Source organism: Lagenorhynchus albirostris, chromosome 2, assembly GCF_949774975.1.
Source record: "Lagenorhynchus albirostris chromosome 2, mLagAlb1.1, whole genome shotgun sequence".
NCBI classification, from domain to species: Eukaryota; Metazoa; Chordata; class Mammalia; order Artiodactyla; family Delphinidae; genus Lagenorhynchus; species Lagenorhynchus albirostris.
In genome coordinates, this window is record NC_083096.1 from 25838116 (window position 1) to 25857836 (window position 19721).

General features: G+C 45.0%; 1 protein-coding gene across 1 annotated transcript in view; it reads right to left on the bottom strand.

Moving 5' to 3' along the window:
* KIF26B (kinesin family member 26B) overlaps window positions 1–19721 on the bottom strand; it is a 491854-nt gene extending 472133 nt beyond the window's left edge. Inside the window, exons 1-2 of the mRNA XM_060128442.1 lie at window positions 19100–19721; window positions 17877–18278 (exon numbers count right to left, since the gene is read on the bottom strand). Coding sequence (XP_059984425.1) covers window positions 17877–18278; window positions 19100–19162 — 465 coding nt within the window. The 5' untranslated portion in view covers window positions 19163–19721. The remainder of the gene's footprint in view (window positions 1–17876; window positions 18279–19099) is intronic.

Consider the following 19721-nt stretch of genomic DNA (forward strand, 5'->3'; position numbering starts at 1 on the left):
ATTAAATTAAAAAAAGTTAGTGATTCTGGTTTTTTTGGAATGTACCAGGAGAAGAATTGCTGAATCATATGTTAGTTCTATTTTTAGTTTTTTGAGAAAACTCCATACTGTTTTCCACAGTGGCTACACCAATTTATATTCCCACCAACAGTGCAGGAGGGTTCCCTTTTCTCCACACCCTCTCCAGCATGTGTTATTTATGTTCTTTTTGATGACAGCCATTCTGACAGATGAGGTGACATCTCATTGCGGTTTTGACTTGCATTTTCCTGATGATTAGCAGTGCTGGGCATCTTTTCACGTGCCTGTTGGCCATTTGTATGTCCTCTTTGGAAAAATGTCTATTCACTTCTCTATGAAGCAATTATTAACACCATTACATAAGTGAGGAAACCGAGGCAGAAAGCAGTAAGTCCTTCAAGTTCAAGAGCTGATAAATGACAGAGCAAAGGTTCAAACCCAGACGGTCTGGCTCCAGGCTTTTAATTACGAAAGTAATGTAATGCTGCACAACCTCTAAGGTTCCTTCTATGCTCTTGTTCTATGATTATAAAATGCTAATGATTAAAAAGAATATTCTGAAGCCTCCAGGAGGTGTACAATGTTAAAAGTAATGGCATCCATTTAAACTGACATATTATATTGACTTTTGCCCTATGTGAGAATTATAGAGGGTTTGGAAAGCCCATGATCCTACTAAAAAGATGCTAAAATGGGTGCCTTACATGGAGTGATGAACACAACTCCATTTCTTTCCAGAATTATCAGGACACCATTAATGTCTATGCAAAAATCCACCCTGCTTCCTTGTTACTCTGCACTGAATGACTGAAAACCAGGTTCTTACCTACTGCATTTCTCCTCTCACATCAAACTGAGGCAGTCCCAAGCCTTTAAAGGGAGAGATTCCTTTATCATTCCAAACCCTCCTCCATCCTGGATGTGATCGTGTGTCACCATCTCACCAAGTAGCGGCGGCAGTGCGGCACCAACTGAGCAGTATCGATTATCAGATGAAGGGAGAGATTAAATCAGAGGGACCAGTGTCTGGGGAAGTAGCCTCGAGTAGCCCTCTCAGTTTAGTTCCGATGGTACTAATAAGTTTCCTCCCTGAATACCTGGGACCGGTGAGTGTTCCCACCTTCTCTTATTCTGCCAGACGAGAAGTGAATGCAACCACGTTAAACTGCGCAAAAATAAGGACTTGTTAACTAACAAGAAATTCAAGGCCCTCCAAACTAACCAACCCATAAATCCTAGACCAAGATCCACTCAGATGTAGAAGCTGCTAGCACTCTGATCCCTGCGGATTTCACTCTTCTAGAGAACAGGAGGCCATGGCAGTGGGACAGCATCCTGCCACTTCCCGGGACTAATCCAGGCATCACCTCCCACCCCCTACACACTGCCTGCATCTCCTCCTCTGTCACCTTCCCTCCTCCCCAGTGATGCTGTCCTTACACAGCAGTGGTAAGATTTTTTTCCAAAAGGCCAGAAATTTTTGTAGAATTCATGTATTCAAGAAAATAGTTACTGTCTACTGGGTAAAATTAATAAGATATGATGACTGTGCTCCCAGGGTTCAGAGTCCAGGAGATCCACACGGGCAAAACAACTGCATAAATAAATCCTACTAGAACCTGATGGAGAGTCAGGAGCCCGAGGTTCTCTGGGTGACCCTGGGCCAGCCTCCTAAACCTTTGCCATCATCCTGCAATCTCCTTCCTGACCACCATAAAGGGGCATCATGCAGAATCACTAATAATGGCAAGTACTCTATTTAAAAAAGTAAATTAGCACAAACTACCACCACAAAAATGCCCACAACCGGCAACTTCCTTCCCCAAGTGGATGCTTCTCACAGGAAGCAGAGAGCTGATTAGGCACATGACAACCATGCCTTTGTACTACATTTACCACCCTGGCTGCAAAATATGCTTGTAAAGCCATCATTAGCAGACTCACAGCTGTCAACCCTCCCTGCACTCCCAGCCTGAGAGACAGCTAGCCATCCTTCTGTGCTGAATGCCCTTTTAATTGCACACCCCACTGTATTAGCTGCCTTGACCTCCAATAAAAGCTTCGGCCTAACAATGTCTGAAACCTGAGACAGGATGTCTACTGTGTCATCAACTTGTAGGCTTCCTGCAGGGCTCCTGCCAAGTGTGCACATGCACGCACACACGCACAGCCCGTTAGAAAGACTTCTCCCTAGAAATTTCACAAATAATTACATGAGCAAACTTAGGCGGAAAGAACGAGAGGAGAAATAAAGGATACAGTATCTGAGAACAGAATCAAGGGAGACACGTGGAGGGTGTGCTGGGCTGCAGGGCGCTATGTCAGTGCTCCCCTAGGGTGCCTGCAGGCATCCGAGGCAAACAAGGGGCGTGCCTGCCGTTCCTCTGTTCTCCGGCTGCTCCCACTGTGTCTGCCCCCAAGTCCTAACGTGCTCTGGGCTAGGAAAGGCCTAGCCTTTGAAGGCCTAGCCTTTGAAGGCCTGCTTTTAATACCTGTGCTCCCTGAGTTGCGTTTAGACTACAACAAAAATATAAATTATTGTAGTTGAAAGAAGAGTTAGGGAAACATTTCACAGGAAGCAGACAATTTAAAGAGGCAACTTAGGAGACTTCCCTGGTGGCACAGTGGTTAAGAATCCACCGGTCAATGCAGGGGACACGGGTTCGAGCTCTGGTCTGGGAGGATTCCACATGCCGTGGAGCAACTAAGCCCGTGCACCACAACTACTGAGCCTGCGCTCTAGAGCCCACGAACCACAACTACTGAAGCCCGTGCGTCACAACTACTGAAGCCCGCACGCCTAGAGCCCATGCTCCGCAGCAAGAGAAGCCACCGCAATGAGAAACCCGCGCACCGCAGCGAAGAGTAAGCCCTGCTCACCGCAACTAGAGAAAGCCCTCGCGCAGCAACAAGGACCCATCACAGCCAAAAATAAATTAATTAATTAATTTTTTTTAAAAAGAGGCAACCTAGGCTAGTGCTAAAGATGAAAAATAAAATTGATAATAACTGAATGGGCCTCGTTGACTCAGCATCTTCTACCTGCCATCTCCTTTGCAGACCACAGCATCCAAATGAGAGGATTATTACACCCAAGTCATGGACGTGGGCTGTGTAAGTACTGGTCTAAGTAACTGTGGTCTTGTCTAGATATTTGAAGGAGCAGAAAAGAGAAGGAGAAAGCAAAGGGGGCAAAAAGAGGTTTAAAAAAATTAAGATGGGTAGGGGCTTCCCTGGTGGCGCAGGGGTTGGGGGTCTGCCTGCCGATGCGGGGGACGCGGGTTCGTGCCCCGGTCCGGGAGGATCCCACGTGCTGCGGAGCGGCTGGGCCCGTGAGCCATGGCCGCTGAGCCTGCGCGTCCGGAGCCTGTGCTCCGCAACGGGAGAGGCCACAACAGTGAGAGGCCCGTACCGGGGGAAAAAAAAAAAAAAAAAAAAATTAAGATGGGGCTTCCCTGGCGGCGCAGTGGTTGAGAGTCCGCCTGCCGATGCAGGGGACACGGGTTCGTGCCCCGGTCCAGGAAGATCCCACATGCCGCGGAGCGGCTGGGCCCGTGAGCCATGGCCACTGAGCCTGCGCGTCCGGAGCCTGTGCTCCGCAACAGGAGAGACCACAACAGTGAGACGCCCGCGCACCGAAAAAAAAAAAAAAAATTAAGATGTAGAATTTTTTAAAGAATGATGAGTAAAATGTTTGGAGTTCTGGTGTTTCTCCATTGCTATCCCCACAAATTATTTCTATTTCCTAATGAACGTGGCAGATGTTTTTAATGGAAGACTAACTATAAGCAGTCTTTATATCTAAGGCAATACTTTTTCTCAAACATCCCTTACCAAATTGCTCTTGTAAAATCAATTGTCCTTTTGTTTGCCCACGTTTATTTCTGCTTCCAAATACAGAAGACAGTAAACAGCTTCATTAAGAAACAGGAAGAATCTTGTGAGTCAATTTATGATCCAAATTCCAAAGGCAGAAATATGAGCCATGGCAATGCCAGTGAGTACCTTCACCTGGATGGCAAACAAGGGGGGACACACCTTGGCTGGCTGGGCGTGGGATTCCCACAGGTGTGCCAAGCCATGGAACAGCTTCAGCCTCCAGGTTCAGCCAGAAATCCATCTAAGGCTTTGTCAAGCACATCCCTCTAGAATTTGGGGTCAAAGATTGGGCTCCTTAAGACTTGCAGGCTTTCAAGGAGTTTAGAGACCACCAACTCCCTCCTCTCGGTTTACAAAAGCGGAACAAAGCACAGGTGACTCGCCCAAAGCCACAGTTCTCATTAGTGCCAGAGGCGGGACCGCCCCTCAACATCTGGGACGGTAGACAGCCTCCAATGCCTACCGGCCACCCACCCTGGATTTCTGTTTCTCTCACCCTCTCTCTCGTCCTTCCTCCTACTGCTCCCATCTATGTTATTCCTCCCCCTTCCATCCCCACACTGCCCGGCTTGATGGAAACAAGTGATGCTCCAGTTCACAGCTGTGGGCCCACAAGGAAGACACTCAAGGCCACCTCTTCAGCCGCCGTGCTCAGGATCAAGACACCCCTCTAAGAAAAGCCACACAACCGAACCAGGCAGGTGATTATTTTTCATTAGATAATGGCAGTTACTAGTCGTCTGCCTGAATTCAACTGTGTATTTTCTGTATAATTCTTTGGTTAGATAGCTCAATAGCTTTTGGTTGTTGGTGGTGGTGGTGATGGTTTCTAATCAGTTAATAAGTAAGTCTCCTACAGCTGCATGAAACCACCAGGTAGATGGGGCAGGGAGTAGGGAAGTAGTGATTACAGCTCTAAAGAAAGCAACCACTATAAATAAGATGATCGTGTTTCATGGGGAAGCGTAGCTGCTCATCACCGCTAATTAAAAGATGGAATTACTTCATAGAAAAATCTCAAGCCCTATAAATTCCTATGTTATCTTAGAAGAAATCCTTAGTTAGCAACTACAAATCCCAGACATCATTCAGATTAGATAAAGAATTATTCGTTTACATTTTTCACCCCTATGGTGGCAAAGTAGATTTAAACTGATTATTCGCAGTTCATGCTTTAAAAATAAAAACATTTCGTGTGTAAGAACTAGCAAAGATTTTTAAAACATGCTGTGTGGAGAACTAAAACTTTTAACAAGAACTTTTTGTGGGCAGCAACAACATCGAGCTTAAACTCCATTCAGCAGAAAAGATGAATAAAAGTAGCCCGTCAGCCGTAAGTTAGTCTATAACACTTAAGATATATTTTGATATAGTTCTGCTTATCAAAAGAACTTACTCTACTCCAGAGCCTTCTGAAATGTTCACCTATAGAGCAGCATAAGGATATCGACTCTTTCTACACGCGTTTACAAGAACACTCTCTACCCAAGGCAGCTCCAGCTCCGAGAGCAGGGATATGTGCAGGAAATACTGCTTGGTGTGGGGAGAGCGTCTTTATTTCCAGACTTCTCCACAGGGCCTGGGCGGAATCGATGCGATAGGATCAGCCAAGTATAACTGCAAAGAAAACTGTCTGAGAAAGATAAAACTGGATCGGGAGGCAGATAAGCCCAAATTCCCAATGTCGCTCAGATCCGCACACTGCATGTGCGGTCACTGGGGGACGTCTGCTCTCCCACACTCGCCGGAGTGGAACTGCAAAGTTCGGTGTGTGCAGTGCTCCCTGGGGGGCCTCTGAGAGGGCCAGGGCTTAAAGGGGGCATTTCCATCTGTGACAAATAATCTCAATCCATATTCATGGCATCTCAACTAAAAGGAGTAGCTATTTTCATCAACCGAGTTCTCCTGGTCCTGTGGGAGCCACCCTACAAATGAATAAATAAGTAGGAGACGCTTTATTCACTTGGAGGTGAGGAAACGGGAAAGGAGACGAGCTTAATGGTTCCACCTTCTCTGACAACTGCTTTTCTGTTTTGGTGTCAGATCACTGGCAAAAGGAAAAAGAAAGAGAGAGAGAGGAAGAGAGAAGAAGAAAGAAGAAAGGAAGGGAAGAGAGAGAGAGAGGGAAAGGAAGGAATTGTCATAAAATTCAACTTCCTGTGGGGCATCCTTGGAATAAAACAGAAAGTGATGGTTGGATATCATCTCACAATTTCACCAGCTCCTCACAGCAACCCTGGCAGGGCCCAACATTACCCCCATTGTATACATTTATTTTATTTATTTATTTCTGGCTGCGATGGGTCTTCATTGCTGCGTGCGGGCTCTCTCTAGTTGCAGCAAGCGGGGGCTACTCTTCGTTGCAGTGCGCCAGCTTCTCATTGTGGTGGCTCCTCTTGTTGCGGAGCACGGGCTCTAGGTGCACGGGCTTCAGTAGTTGTGGCACACGGGCTCAGTAGTTGTGGCTCGCAGGCTCAGTAGCTGTGGCGCACGGACTTAGTTGCTCTGCGGCATGTGGGATCTTCCCGGACCAGGGCTTGAACCCATGTCCCCTGCATTGGCAGGCGGATTCTTAACCACTCACCACCAGGGAAGCTCACCCCCATTGTAAAGGTGAGAATAACCAGGTTCAGAAAGGCTAAGTGACTTGCCCAAGGTCACACACTCGGTGATGCAGCCTAGTTTTGCACCCAAGTTGTTGACCCCAGATCTTCATATTTTAAGGTCATAAGAGCCTCAGAAAATGAATCTCTCTTAACCTCTCAGTGTCTTCAACAACTTTGAGCTGCCTCAGATGTCCTCACCTCTCCATCACTCCTGGACACACTGTCATTGCCGGCCTTTCTCCAGGGTACCAGAAACTTCTAACAAAGACCCCCGGTGACCTCCTATTTACTGATTCAGTGGAAACCTCAGTCCTTACCTCCTTGATCTCTCCAAGGTATCTGACCTTTCATCATCCCTACCTTCTCAAGCTCACCCCTCCCTCCGTTTCCATGATACCACTTTTTCTTATCTTTCTCCCCCTTTTCTGGTCTCTCCTTGACTTGTCTTCCTGACTCCTCAAGGCTGCCAGTCCCTTCAATGTCAATGGGTCCCACAGCTCCACACTTCACCGTCTGTCACTCTACACATCCTTCGGGGAGAGCTCACCTCATCTGTGGATTCCACCACCTTCCTCATGCTGACATTTCCCAGATCCATGGCTCCAGCTCTGAATCCACTCTAGAGCCCCACTGGACCCCACTGGAACATTCCATCTCAAGCTCTAGAGAACCCAAACCAATTTTAGTATTCACACCCATCCTTGAAAATCAGACCCACCATAACAAAAACCCCCTCTCTGCCTGTATTCTCCGTCTCAATTAACGGCTGCAGCACCCTCACACTTGCCCTAGCCAGAAATCTTCATCCTCTCGCTCCTGCCCCATTTCTCAGCTGCCAGCCGCCATGGGTTTTCTATGTACAAAATCTGTCAGGGCCAGGCTGCCTCTTCATTCGCACTGCTACTGCCTTAGTTAGGTCTGCACCATCTTTCACTGAGGCCACGGCGAGGGGCCTCTCCACTGAACTCCATGATACCACTCTTCGAATCCAGTTTCTCTCTCCCTATCAGAGCAATCTTTCTTAAATGAATATCTGATCACTTCACTCCCTTCCTGAAAGCCCTTCAATGGCCACCCAGCCTATAGGATAATATCCAGATTCTTTAGCCTACGAGGCCCTTCGTCCTCTCCCTGCCACCTCCCCAGCCTGTCACTCACCCATGCACACACTGCACTATGTCGGCAACGCACCACTGCAGTTCCCCCAGGATACTGAGTGTGCATAACCTCTTTGTGCCCTAATGCTCACCATTCTCTCTGCCTGGAATGCGGGTGATTCACCATGTTCACATGCTGAACTCCTACTCACTCTTCCAAAGCCAGCCCGAGCCTCACCTCTCTTGGCTTCCTAGCAGCCTCCACAGCCCATGGTCCAGCATTTAATATGCTGCACCCTAACTCTTTGGTTCTTTGTCTGTCTCTAATACTAGACTGGGAGTTGCTCCGGGGCAGGAATTTTTAGTCTTTTTCATATCTTGGTTAAAATATGGCATATAGTACCACAGATGGTACACGAGTGGGAATCAAAAATGCTTATGGCATACGAATATGGAAGCAAAAACAATAAATAAAATATCGGCAAACTGAACCCAGCAGCATATTTAAAAAAATACATCATGACCAAGTAGGGTTTATTATGGGAATGCAAGGATGGTTCACTATTAGGAAAGCAATGATAATACTTCACAATATTAATAGATCTAAGGAGAAAAATCATATGATCGTCTCCCTAAATACTGAAAAGACCTTGGCAAAATGTAACACCCATTCCTGATGAAAAAAAGTAAATAAAATAGGAACTGATGGATACTTCCCTAACTTTTAAAAATATATATAGACCTCAGTCCAAAAGCCAAGATCTTACTTAGTGAGAAAAACTGTACACATGCCCACCATACATTACCAGTTAACACTGTGTTGGAGGCATAAATCAATGTAACAAACAAGAGAAAACTATTAGAGGAATAAAATTAGCAAAGGAGAGGAGTGATGTTATCTCTATTTGTAGAAGATAAATCCTTTTGAAAATCCAAGAGTAGCCATTTAAAAACTAATGAATACAGTAATACAATTTAATAATAGGATATAAGATATATATAATATCCTTCTTATATATTAACAATTATCAATTAGAAGAAATAATGGAAGATAAGAGCTCCTTTATAATAGCAACAAAAAGTATTTTTAATGCCTAAAAATAAATTTAACAAGAAATAAAGCCTCTATAAGAAAAACCTTTAAAATTGCTGAAAAGTAGATGTGTTCAAATGGAAAGACATTCCATGTTCTTGGGAAGGAGTCAACATCATAAAGATGACAGATATCCCTCAGGTTAATGTATAAGTTTAACATGGTCCCAATTTTAAAAAATTTTATGGAGTTAGGCAAGTTGATTCTAAAGTTCATATGGGAAAATAGTCTGGAAGAATAACCAGGAAACTACTAGAAAGGAAAGGCATTGTTTGGGAAAGAGAGAGAGCCAACATTACCAAGTACTAAAACATGCTCCAAAGCTTCCGTAACTAAAATAGTATGGAATTGGTACGTGAAAAGACAGATAAATGGGACATAACAGAAGGTCCAGAAGTAGACCCAAGTACTGAAAATCTGGTTTATGATAATGGTTATTTCAAATCAATGGGGGAAAGATGAATGTTTTAATAAAGGGTTTGGGGACAACTGGATAGACATTTAGAAAAAGATAAAATTGATCTATACCTCTCATTATACACCAAAATAATCTCCCTATGGATCAGAGATCTAACTACTAGAAAGGAAACCTTACAAATATTCAAGGAAAACATAGGTGAACTTCTTTGAAACCTGGAAAAGGTGGACAGACAACCTTTCTAACCATAATTCAAAATCTAATTTTCTTAGATGGGTTCTAGAGCATCCCAAAGGCAATGGGAAGCAGGATGATGAGTACAAACTGATTCACTATTCTAATTAATATTTCAAAAGCAATTTAGGAATAGAGATGTATTGCCAGTCCTTTTGCACCTACACAAATATACTCTTAAGACATTTCTGATTGGTGCCTTTGAGTCTGAAAGATCAATGGGAGCCCTTTCTAAACAGTGCTTCTTTGACACAATAAGACCACACAGGAGATTTTTTTTAAAAAAGGAAAGATTTTTATGATCAGCCTGTGACTCAAGATACGGGTAAAAAGGAAATTAGTTTTGCATTCCTGAAAAGAGACTGGGAACCCTCACAGACACCAGCGTGCACGTGGTCTCTGCACCAGTCTCTGCGGGGATGAAACAGAGTGGAGTCTGGCAGCCCTGCTGACGTGGCGCAGAAGGTCTAGCTAAAGAACATGTCCTCTCAGACAGTCTCCACGGGTCCCTAGGGCAGGGCTTTTCAGAAAGGGTTGACAACAGCCTCAGCCAAGTGAATATAAATATAAGGAAGTTCCTTTGCCCCCTCTAATACATTCCAGCCAAGCAAATTACTCAGCTCAGGGTCCTGACCACCTCACATATTTTCCCCCCATCCTGAAAGTGAAGTTACCAGGAAAAATAACCACAACCTTCTCCCTCAAGCAAGGGTCTCCACTCAGGCAGTTATACTAATAGTGTAATACCCTCAATGGCTTTGGAAGGGGAGAAGCATCCTTGGATTTCTCTGTTCCTTGCATCTTTACTCATACTTCCTTTTGTGACCTGAACCACATCAATCACCTGGAATTCCAGGGTAAAGAAAAGAAATTGGGTTCATCTTCATTTTGCTACATGAGATTTTATGAATGTATGTACGTATGTGTGTATATATTAGTACAGTGCCTAGCACATACTAAGGATGATAATTGTTAGCCACTTGTAATCATCATTGTTATTACCGTCACCATTATTATTAGCTGATGAATGGTTCAGTTTGATCTGTGATATAATGCCAAAGAGCAACTGATGTTGCCTATTTTATTGACTTAATCCTTCTAAATGCCGACAAATTACCAGGCTCAGCCATTTAAAAATCACATTTCTAATGCAATAATACTATCTGCAATGAGTGTGGAAGAAATTACTACAGGCCAGGGATTTTTACAAAGTGAATTAAATCACTATAAAAACTGACCATGGGACTTCTCTGGTGGCGCAGTGGTTAAGAATCCACCTGCCAATGCAGGGGACATGGGTTCGAGCCCTGGTCTGGGAAGATCCCACATGCCCAGAGCAACTAAGCCTGTGCGCCACAACTACTGAGCCCACGTGCCACAAATACTGAAGCCCATGTGCCTAGAGCCCATGCTCCGCAACAAGAGAAGCCACTGCAACGACAAACGCAGGCACTGCAACGAAGAGTAACCCCCGCTCACCACAACTAGAGAAAGCCCGAGCGCAGCAACGAAGACCCAAAGCAGCCAAAAATAAAAAATATATATACAATAAAAAAATTTTTTTAATTAAAAAAAAAAACTGGAGCTTTCCTCCACTGTTGAGCCCTGATGGTGTGGCGGTGAAAAAGAAATGCTAGAAGAAGGTGGAATCAGGGAGATGCCCTTCCACCAGGGAACTAAGGCTCTTGAGAAGTCTGTTTTGCTGGAAAGTAAGCCTCTGTTATGGAAAACACTTTCAGCATATTTCAAAATGGTTACTTTCCTCTCTTCCTGCCAGAGTTAGACCCTGAAGTCAGTAGGGCCATCGGCAAGGAGAAATAAACACAAATTTGGGGAAGCAGGAAAAACTTGAACCAGTGAGGAGGCGCTGGAACCCACAAGGATAGCCTAGAACCCTCCTCAGTCTCTCAATACCTAGACATCTTCACCTTCAGTGATAGAGATGTTCCACAGGAGAGGATGGTGCCCTTCATCATGAAGCAAAACATACACCTGGTCCAGTAGTTGGACGATCTTAAGAAATCCATCAGAAAGTAGAGGAGCCTAGCTGCTGCCTCATACCAATGGCAGAAGAGACAATTATGTGATGAGCTATAATCTTTCATGCCCTGCACTGACTCTTCAAGATTCAAAGAAGAATGTGTCTGCTGCTTCACTTCCATCTTCAACATCTCAAACTATCTCTGTTCCCTTCCCTACAGGGAGGAGAATTCTGGGAAATGTAGTTGATTCAATACAAATCCACAATAGTATCCACAATAGAATGTTTAAAGCCATGATGCTAGTATTGGCTATTCACAGTAGATTGGAGTCAGAGTTGAAGTAGTGTGTCCATGAGACCACCAGTTCTACTTGGATTTGAGTCTTTAACTGCAGGGAGTTTAGGGGTTCTGAAGCAAAGGTCAGGGTGTGGGAGAATAGTGCTAGTGGGAAGGTTAGGATAGTGACTAATAAATAACCTATCCGTGACTACAAACTTAACAACTCACATGACTATGTTACTAGCATACGTAACAGTTCAACGAATACTTTTGGGATGAAGGATGAATGAACATTCCAGTGATCCTGGTGTTTAATAGAATAAGTGTCTTTCCTGTTCATTGCATCTTCCAACTAATTTTTCCACCTTTCTCCTTTTAAACTCCTAATTTAATATACTGTTTCTAATGTACTTGACATTGTTTTTAAATGAATTTATATCTTGTGGTGAATGTACTTTTCAAAAATTCTCCAGATCACAAACTCAGTGATAATTATTTGAATGTATTTGTTTACTCAGTAAGTATTTCAAATAGATTAAAATATCAGGGAGATGTGAGGAATCTGAAAATACTTAGTGCTTTAACTTGATTATATATATGAACTAAACTAATATGTTAGTGTTTGATTTGTTCATTTTATGCTAATTTCTGTTTACATAATTTTGTAAAAATTTTTAAAAATCAGTATTTGTTATATACCAAAATAATTTTACATTCTCTTATATTTTTAAGATTAAAATTTATAATTTTGTCATTTTATGTAAGATACAAATTTTACATTTATAATCTCACAAAATATTTATATAATAAATACCATGTGTTTCTTCTATTCAGATGAATGTCCCAATTCAGTGCTTATATAATTTAATGTTTTGTGATAGTAGCCTAAATATTGTTTTTTTCTAAATTCTGAGTTTGATATTTATACTATATAAAATCAAAAGATAAAATTTTCTCAGGAGGAAACTAAAGTTGATTTGACCCTTAAATCTCATTTTCTTCCTAAAACTCTAGAGAGTCTAGTTCATTAAAAGTTAAAAAAAAAAAAAAAACTGACCCTGTTGGTTCACAATTAAAAGTCTGGTAGAATGAAATGCGATTATGCCATAGCTTACTAAGCCTTAAAGAAGATATTACTGCTCATATGTCTCTACTGGGAATGTTTTTATACTACCTAAAATGTTTGAGAAATGTTTTAATGATAAATGCTACTGGACTTTTTCATTACCGATATTATCTATTAGCTGATCCCTTATCTAAAATATTTCCGAAATGGAAAAGATTCAAATGAAGCTTTCTGAAAACAGCCATGTGTTCATAAAAAGATTTCCAATAGACTTTTCTCATAATTAATAAGTACTTAAAATTCAGTATCTATTTATAAAGAGTCTTACATTGGCTTCTAGGGGATCTTTTAAATGGAGTTATTTTTTCATACCCCTGTTTTTGAACTGAAAAAATATATATATACATATATATTTATATGTGTGTGTGTGTATATATATATCTATATATGTATATGTGTTTGTATATATATATTCCCAAGTCTAGACTTACTTGGGCCCTGGCTATTTAGAGTCTACGTTTGGTGTTCTTAAACCCCCTGACACATTCCTTTCTTTCATCTCTGTGATTCCTGGCCACTCTTCTCAGTATGTCTGGCTAATCTTCCTGACATTTCTGGGGCATAAATGGACCCAGAATATATGGCCAGGGAAAAATTCAGCTAGGAATGTAGTTCTGTACTGTTTTTATATAAAAGATTTTCTCTTATTGATATGGAAATGAATAGATGTCTGATAACCTTCTGCCAACCTGGAACATTTCTACTCACCCCAGGGAGTTCTTTGGGGCTGATGTTTCATAGGGCTTACACTGTCAATTCAAAAGTTCTGTAACAGATCTCGAAATGATCTAGGGTAGCCCCAAAATGGGAGATTCGTTCCTTGGCCCGCATTTCTGGCTCCGTGCCTTGACTGTGTATAAAACAGGAAAGATGCTCTGGCCAATGGATATGAAATGGTTTTATATTTACACAGTGGGACACCACAATGGGTAAAAGGACTGATTTCACTTAAAATCCCAACACTTTACAAAACCACATTCTTTCCTTTTATCTGACCAGTTTCACTTACTAGCCCTAGAAAAGAAATGATATAAACCCAATAAGTAATTTTTTTACTGACTGAAGTAATAAGTCAATCCAAATGGTTTACAGTCTGTCACCAGGCAAAAATCTTGACTCACTCAGGTGAGCTGCTATTTGACAGGTGGGATCCAGAGCATCATTAAGAGTTATGTGAGCTCACAGTTGTCTCTTCTACATTCCTCAGTCTGTGTCATTCCTAAATCTGCCTTTATTCTCTATCTCTTCCAAATCCATTATCATCTTTCTCTATGAGCTCCCCCCAAATCTGCATCTCTTCCCATTTCCTGCCTCAGTCAACATTACCCCACCCACCCAGTTACCTAAGATAGAAACCTCCGAGCCGTGTAGCCTTCTGCCATGAAGTCTCATTCTCCAGTGGACACATGACTAGTACTGAGAGTGCTCAGAACCGGGTGGTCACGCCTCAGGCCACTAGAGCCACTGTCTAACTCCTGGGACCAGCCCGACCTCCCTGCGTGGGCCCACCAGCACTTTACCTCCCCTCCTTAACCAACTGTTTCAGAGACAAAACTGGGGGAATTCAACAGCGCTGGCTACCTACCAGTGGGCGTGATGTGAGAATTCGTATGGCAAAATGATATTTGGGAAATGTACTGATGAACTCAGAAACTGAAAGTGGATAATATTTTGCAAGAAAAGCCCTAAATTCTGTAAAACATAAATCCCATAGAATCTTGTCTAGTTAATAATCATAAACCTCCACATCTTGGACTTCCCTGGTGGTCCAGTGGTTAAGACTCCACGCTTCCACTGCAGGGGGTGCGGGTTCGATCCCTGGTCAGGGAAGTTCCGCGGCGTGGCAAAAAAAAAAAAAAAGATAAACCTTCACCTCTTTCTCTAAAGAATGGAAGCACTTTTCAAGCCTCACCTAAAATAATTCTTTGACATTCTAATCATTTAAAAGATCCTCTAGAGTCTGAATCATTTTTTCCTTCGTGTATTAATGGGAAAGTTAAAATACAGAGGAAAACTGATTTACTCACTGTCACAAAATAAACCGGTGGTAGAGAAAGAACTAAAACCAAATCTCCCCTAAAATTATAAGGTTCCTGGATGTACTATTCTGCCTTTGACTTTTAAATGCCTACCGAGGAGACTTTTAACACCACCTCACAGAATGTAATACTCTATGTAAGAAAAGAGTCCCCAAATTCATCTTAAGTGAATTACAAAGATGATTTTTGCTAATTACCTCTCAAAAACATGCCTTTATCTTCCAGACCCTTACTCTTCAGGGCAAACTACATGTTGGAGTCACAATGACCTCTCTTGTTCTAATGGAACTTAACTCCTTCTGTGCCTGAGGGCTACGGAGGTCCACAGTTTGCTCATAAATCTGGCTCAGGGAAGAAGAAAGGCCTTGTGTTGGAGTTACGTGGGCCTCCATCCATGGTGCTTGAGAGAACACAACATTTGTTTGGTTAAAATGCTGCAAACTTAAAAAAAAAATGCTGCAAACTTTAAAGGTGTAATGGAAATATTACCTGAGGGTACCAATACTTAAAAAAGAAAAAAACCCTAAAATTATTATTCCCAGAGACAGGCAGAGGATTGGTAGTTAAAATTCTGGCCCCATACCTCATTACTAACAATGAGGTCATCCGAACAACCCTTGTTTCTGGCTAAGTCTTATGTTCTCCCCTGCACCACATGTCATGTTTCACTGTGCTCCATCACATCTTAAACTCCAGGCAAATTCATGTGTGCACTTAAAGTGACCCCATGTGACTGTCCCCAAGACTGACAGCTCTTCTCTAGATGTGCCTGGATCACTTTAAATTGGTGCAGAGCATTGAGGTTCCCCAGATCCAACGTTTCCTCTGGAGCCATCACTCTGATAATATAATCAGTTTCCCAGCATCACTTTTATTTCATCACATAAATAAAATTGCCAAATATATCAAGCTGCCTCCTATTGCACTGTGAATGAATTTTCCAGGCTGCTTCAACAAAGCCAAAAATCTACTTTGTCACATGACTCCACAAAACATGATGGATGCATTTAAGTTTCAACATTTGTTTCTTCTTCCTATAGATTTCCTTTCCTCCCTCCACTTTTATGAAAAGAGTATATTTTAATTTACCTTGGCACACACGGAGCATTCAACAACACAAAGAAGTTACTGTAAGAACAGGTCCGCAAGAATGTTCTAGAAAAAATTGGTAGGCTGCAACTTACTAGGATTGCCAAAAATATATCTTTAAGAACCAAAGTTCTTGGGCTTCCCTGGTGGCGCAGTGGTTGAGAGTCTGCCTGCCAATGCAGGGGACACGGGTTCGTGCCCTGGTCTGGGAGGATCCCACATGCCGTGCAGCAACTAGGCCCGTGAGCCACCACTACTGAGCCTGCACGTCTGGAGCCTGTGCTCCGCAACAAGAGAGGCCGCGATAGTGAGAGGCCTGTGCACCGCGATGAAGAGTGGCCCCCGCTCGCTGCAACTAGAGCGGAAACGAAGACCCAACACAGCCAAAAATAAATAAAATAAATTAATTAATTTTTAAAAAAAGACTTAAATTAAAAAAAAAAGAACCAAAGTTCTTCAAAATTTATCAGCTGGTCTAGTCTGGTTATACAGACTTACAGCATCCCACACTCTTCCTCTGTAGCACTCACCGCAAATGGAAACAAATTATGAATTGTGCATTTTGTGGTTAATGTCTGTATCCTCCGTTAGAATATAAGCTCCATGTGGACAAGGGCTGTGTGTACCTGTTATTTTATTGCTGTGCCTAACACAGTTCCTTGAGTGTAGTAGATAATCAAATAATATTGATAAACAATCACAAGAGTAAATAAATCTGTGAGTGAAGAGAGTGTTAAATCGGAAGATATGGCATGCAAGAGTGAAATAAGCTTTTTAGAGTCCCTGAGATTTACTTTTAGGGGTGTCCTGACAGATTTATTATGAAACTACGAAAATGGCATACTGACAACAATCTACAAGTTAATTACTCTTGAGATAAATTCGGGATTCATAAAACCAATTCTCTTGGTGGCAACTTTCCACATTTAAAATTTTACAACTCCTGCGGGTATCTGTTTAATTCAACCGTTGCGTATGAAAAGATCAATGTGTGTATATTTGGATAAGCAGAAACGGCAAGCAGATGCAGCTATTCCTAGACTCCACTACTCAAAATCACATTTCACTTCAAAAGTCACAGAAGTACAAACCAGAAAGTCCCACTGAACAGGGTCAGAATTCTCTACAGCAATTCACGCTGTGTTCTCGATATTCCTCTCTAAGCACTGATAAAAAAAACTCTTTGAAGTGAAAGAGTAAATATTATCATTTGATAGTACTTAGACCGAACAGTGCAAATACAACTGCATTGTGTTACACTCTGGGGACACACACAACGCTGGCAGGGGTGCCATGGAGGAATCAACGTGCTCAGCACTGGTGCAGGCAGGAGGGAGCCCCGCTCAAAGAACTACTCACCCCTTAATCTTCCTCTGATAGACACACAGAGGTTAGGGGGAAATGCTGACTTTCCGATATGTGTTTCTGTTTTGGTAGCCCTGGGAAGGAAGGCTCACGAATAGGCAATGGGAAATGCCAACTCCTCATTATCAGCCCGCTTTTACTACTCCCTCCGACATTTTTGTAAATGATCACGGATGGGGGTGGGGAGAAAAATCTAAGGAGTCGCCCCGGTAGGGGGGCGCGGAAAGGAAAGAATCCCAGTAGCTGGTGTCAGCGTGTCCCCGGCCTGCGACGCGGCAAAGGCCTGTGGACGCCCGGGAAGAGGGTCTCGGGCGAAGGCAGCACCGCGCGGGACCAACGGGATGGATGGGAGAGTCCTGGGGGCACAGAAAGGGCACTCTGAGGAGTGGAGGGCAGCAGGAAGAATAACCTGGGCAGCCCCGGTGGGCGGCGAGGCCTGGAACCGCGTACGCACCATCCAAGCACTGTGCCCGGGGAAGGTCTGGCGGGGGAGACGCGCAGGGTCGCCCCCAAGGCCGGGAGCTGACCCGGCTCGGCCAACGCCTCCTCCGGAACCGAGCAGCGCACAGCGCTGCAGGTCCCCCGATCCACGGCCGCGGCGAGGCGCGCACTTGTTGCCCGCCCAGCCCTGTCCCCGGCGACGCTCACCTTGCCGGGAAAGGGCCCCGGGAGGAGCAGCTTCAGAGCCTGCCTCTTCAGCTCCACCAGGCGGGCGTTGCAATTCTCGCACCAGACGCCGCGGTCCGATCCGGGGGAGGAGCCGCCGCCGCTGCCCGAGCCCGGGGAGCCCGTGCCGAAACCTGGCGAGCCGCCCAGGGAGCCAGGCGAGCTGGTGCCAATGCCCGGGGAGGCGGGGCCCGGGGAGCCCGTGAAGGAGCTCGGGGACGAGGTGCCCGAGCCGGGGGACGGCGTCCCCGACGAGCCGAGCGCCGAGCCCGCGCCCTCGGGAGTGGGGCGGCTCCCGGCGCGCGACTCTTCGTATGCTTTCCGGTACCAGCTTTCCGGGGAGAAGGGCGCCGCGGGCTTGGTGGGCGAGCAGACTTCATTCACCTGCGGGGGAGACACACGGTGTCAGGGGCCGCAGGGCGGCTGGCTCCCGCGCCTCTGCCCAGGGCCGCCCTCCCGCCTGCCCGGGGACCTGCGCGCCACCGAGGACCCGGCCAAGCGCCCCCGGGCGCACGTTAAGGGCCGCTCTGAGCCCTGCGGCCAAATCTGCCTCCCTATGTCTGGTTAATTGTGTTTAAGTGAATCCCCGTCGCCCGGGTGACCCCTGCACCGGTTCCCGGGAGGCAGCGGACTCCTCTGGTTTGGAGGAGAGGGACTCACTCGCTCAGGGAATTTCGATGGTTTCTGCAGAGGAACCCACGGATTCAGCTCCCCGCGCTTTTGAATCCGGCACCCACCCCAGCAGGAGCTCACTTATAAGATCCTGGACGACGGGGGGCGGGGGGTGGGCTATGACTTTTGGATTTTTATTCATTCAGGGCAAGGCCCTCCGGATCCTGAAGGTAAATGAAAGGTTCTCCCGCCTCCAGGAAAACGGCCCCTTAAGAACAGCAGAGAAATCATGGGAAACCCTCCCATTCGGCTTAACTCTGCTTGGAAGTGCAGGAATGCTGCAAAAGTTAGGGATGCGGGGAAGAGAAGGAACGAGAGGGCTGCAAAAATTCCGAGGGCACGGCGAGTGCGCTGGCGTCGTTGCTGGCGGACCCGCCTCCGCGCGCGCACGCCGGCTAGCCCAGCCGAGGCGCCTCAGCAGCGGGAGGAGAGCTCGGGGCCACCCTGCCCTGGCTGCACGTTACCTGGAAAGGGGAACCCTGGCCGGGAAGAGTCCGGTAACGCGTCTCCGCATTATACCCATCACAACTTACCCCGTATTTCTTGCCCCTGGTGGAGACTGCAAGCCTCTCTTTATTCCCAGCTACCGAATTCATGGTGGCTTTTCCAGAGGAGAGTGTCTAAATGTTCCACCAACGCTACATCCAAAAGGTCTTCCAACCCAGAAGGGTGTCCAGTTGTAGGGGGCTGTCTCTTGGCCCTCAAGTCAAGGTTTCTTAACTGAAGGGGGCGGGGGGATAAAAGCAGATGGACCTCAGAAGTAACAGCACTAATTTGCAGAAGGGTTTCAATGCCTGGTTTATTCTTCTCTTCAAATAATGCGTTTCCTCCTCTTCTGCCTTCTCCAACCACACGTTCTCTTTTCACGGTCACATCCAGATAATTGGCATTCTCCTCAGCCTAGCGAGTCCTTTTCCTCCACGAGGGAAAAGACGAGTACAATCGGGGCACACGGCAGCTGCAGACAAGGTGGGCGGGCCCCCCGCCTCGCCTCCGCCGGCGAGCCGGCTCTGGGAACTTGTCTCCTTCGCGGAGCTTGGTAACTGAGTTCAAAGAAATTCTCCCAAAATATAAAGATCCAGATCGGGGAGGAGCCTCGGCGTGTTGGGGAGCCAATATCCGCCGGCCCGCTTTGCCTGACAGTTGCGCGAGGGC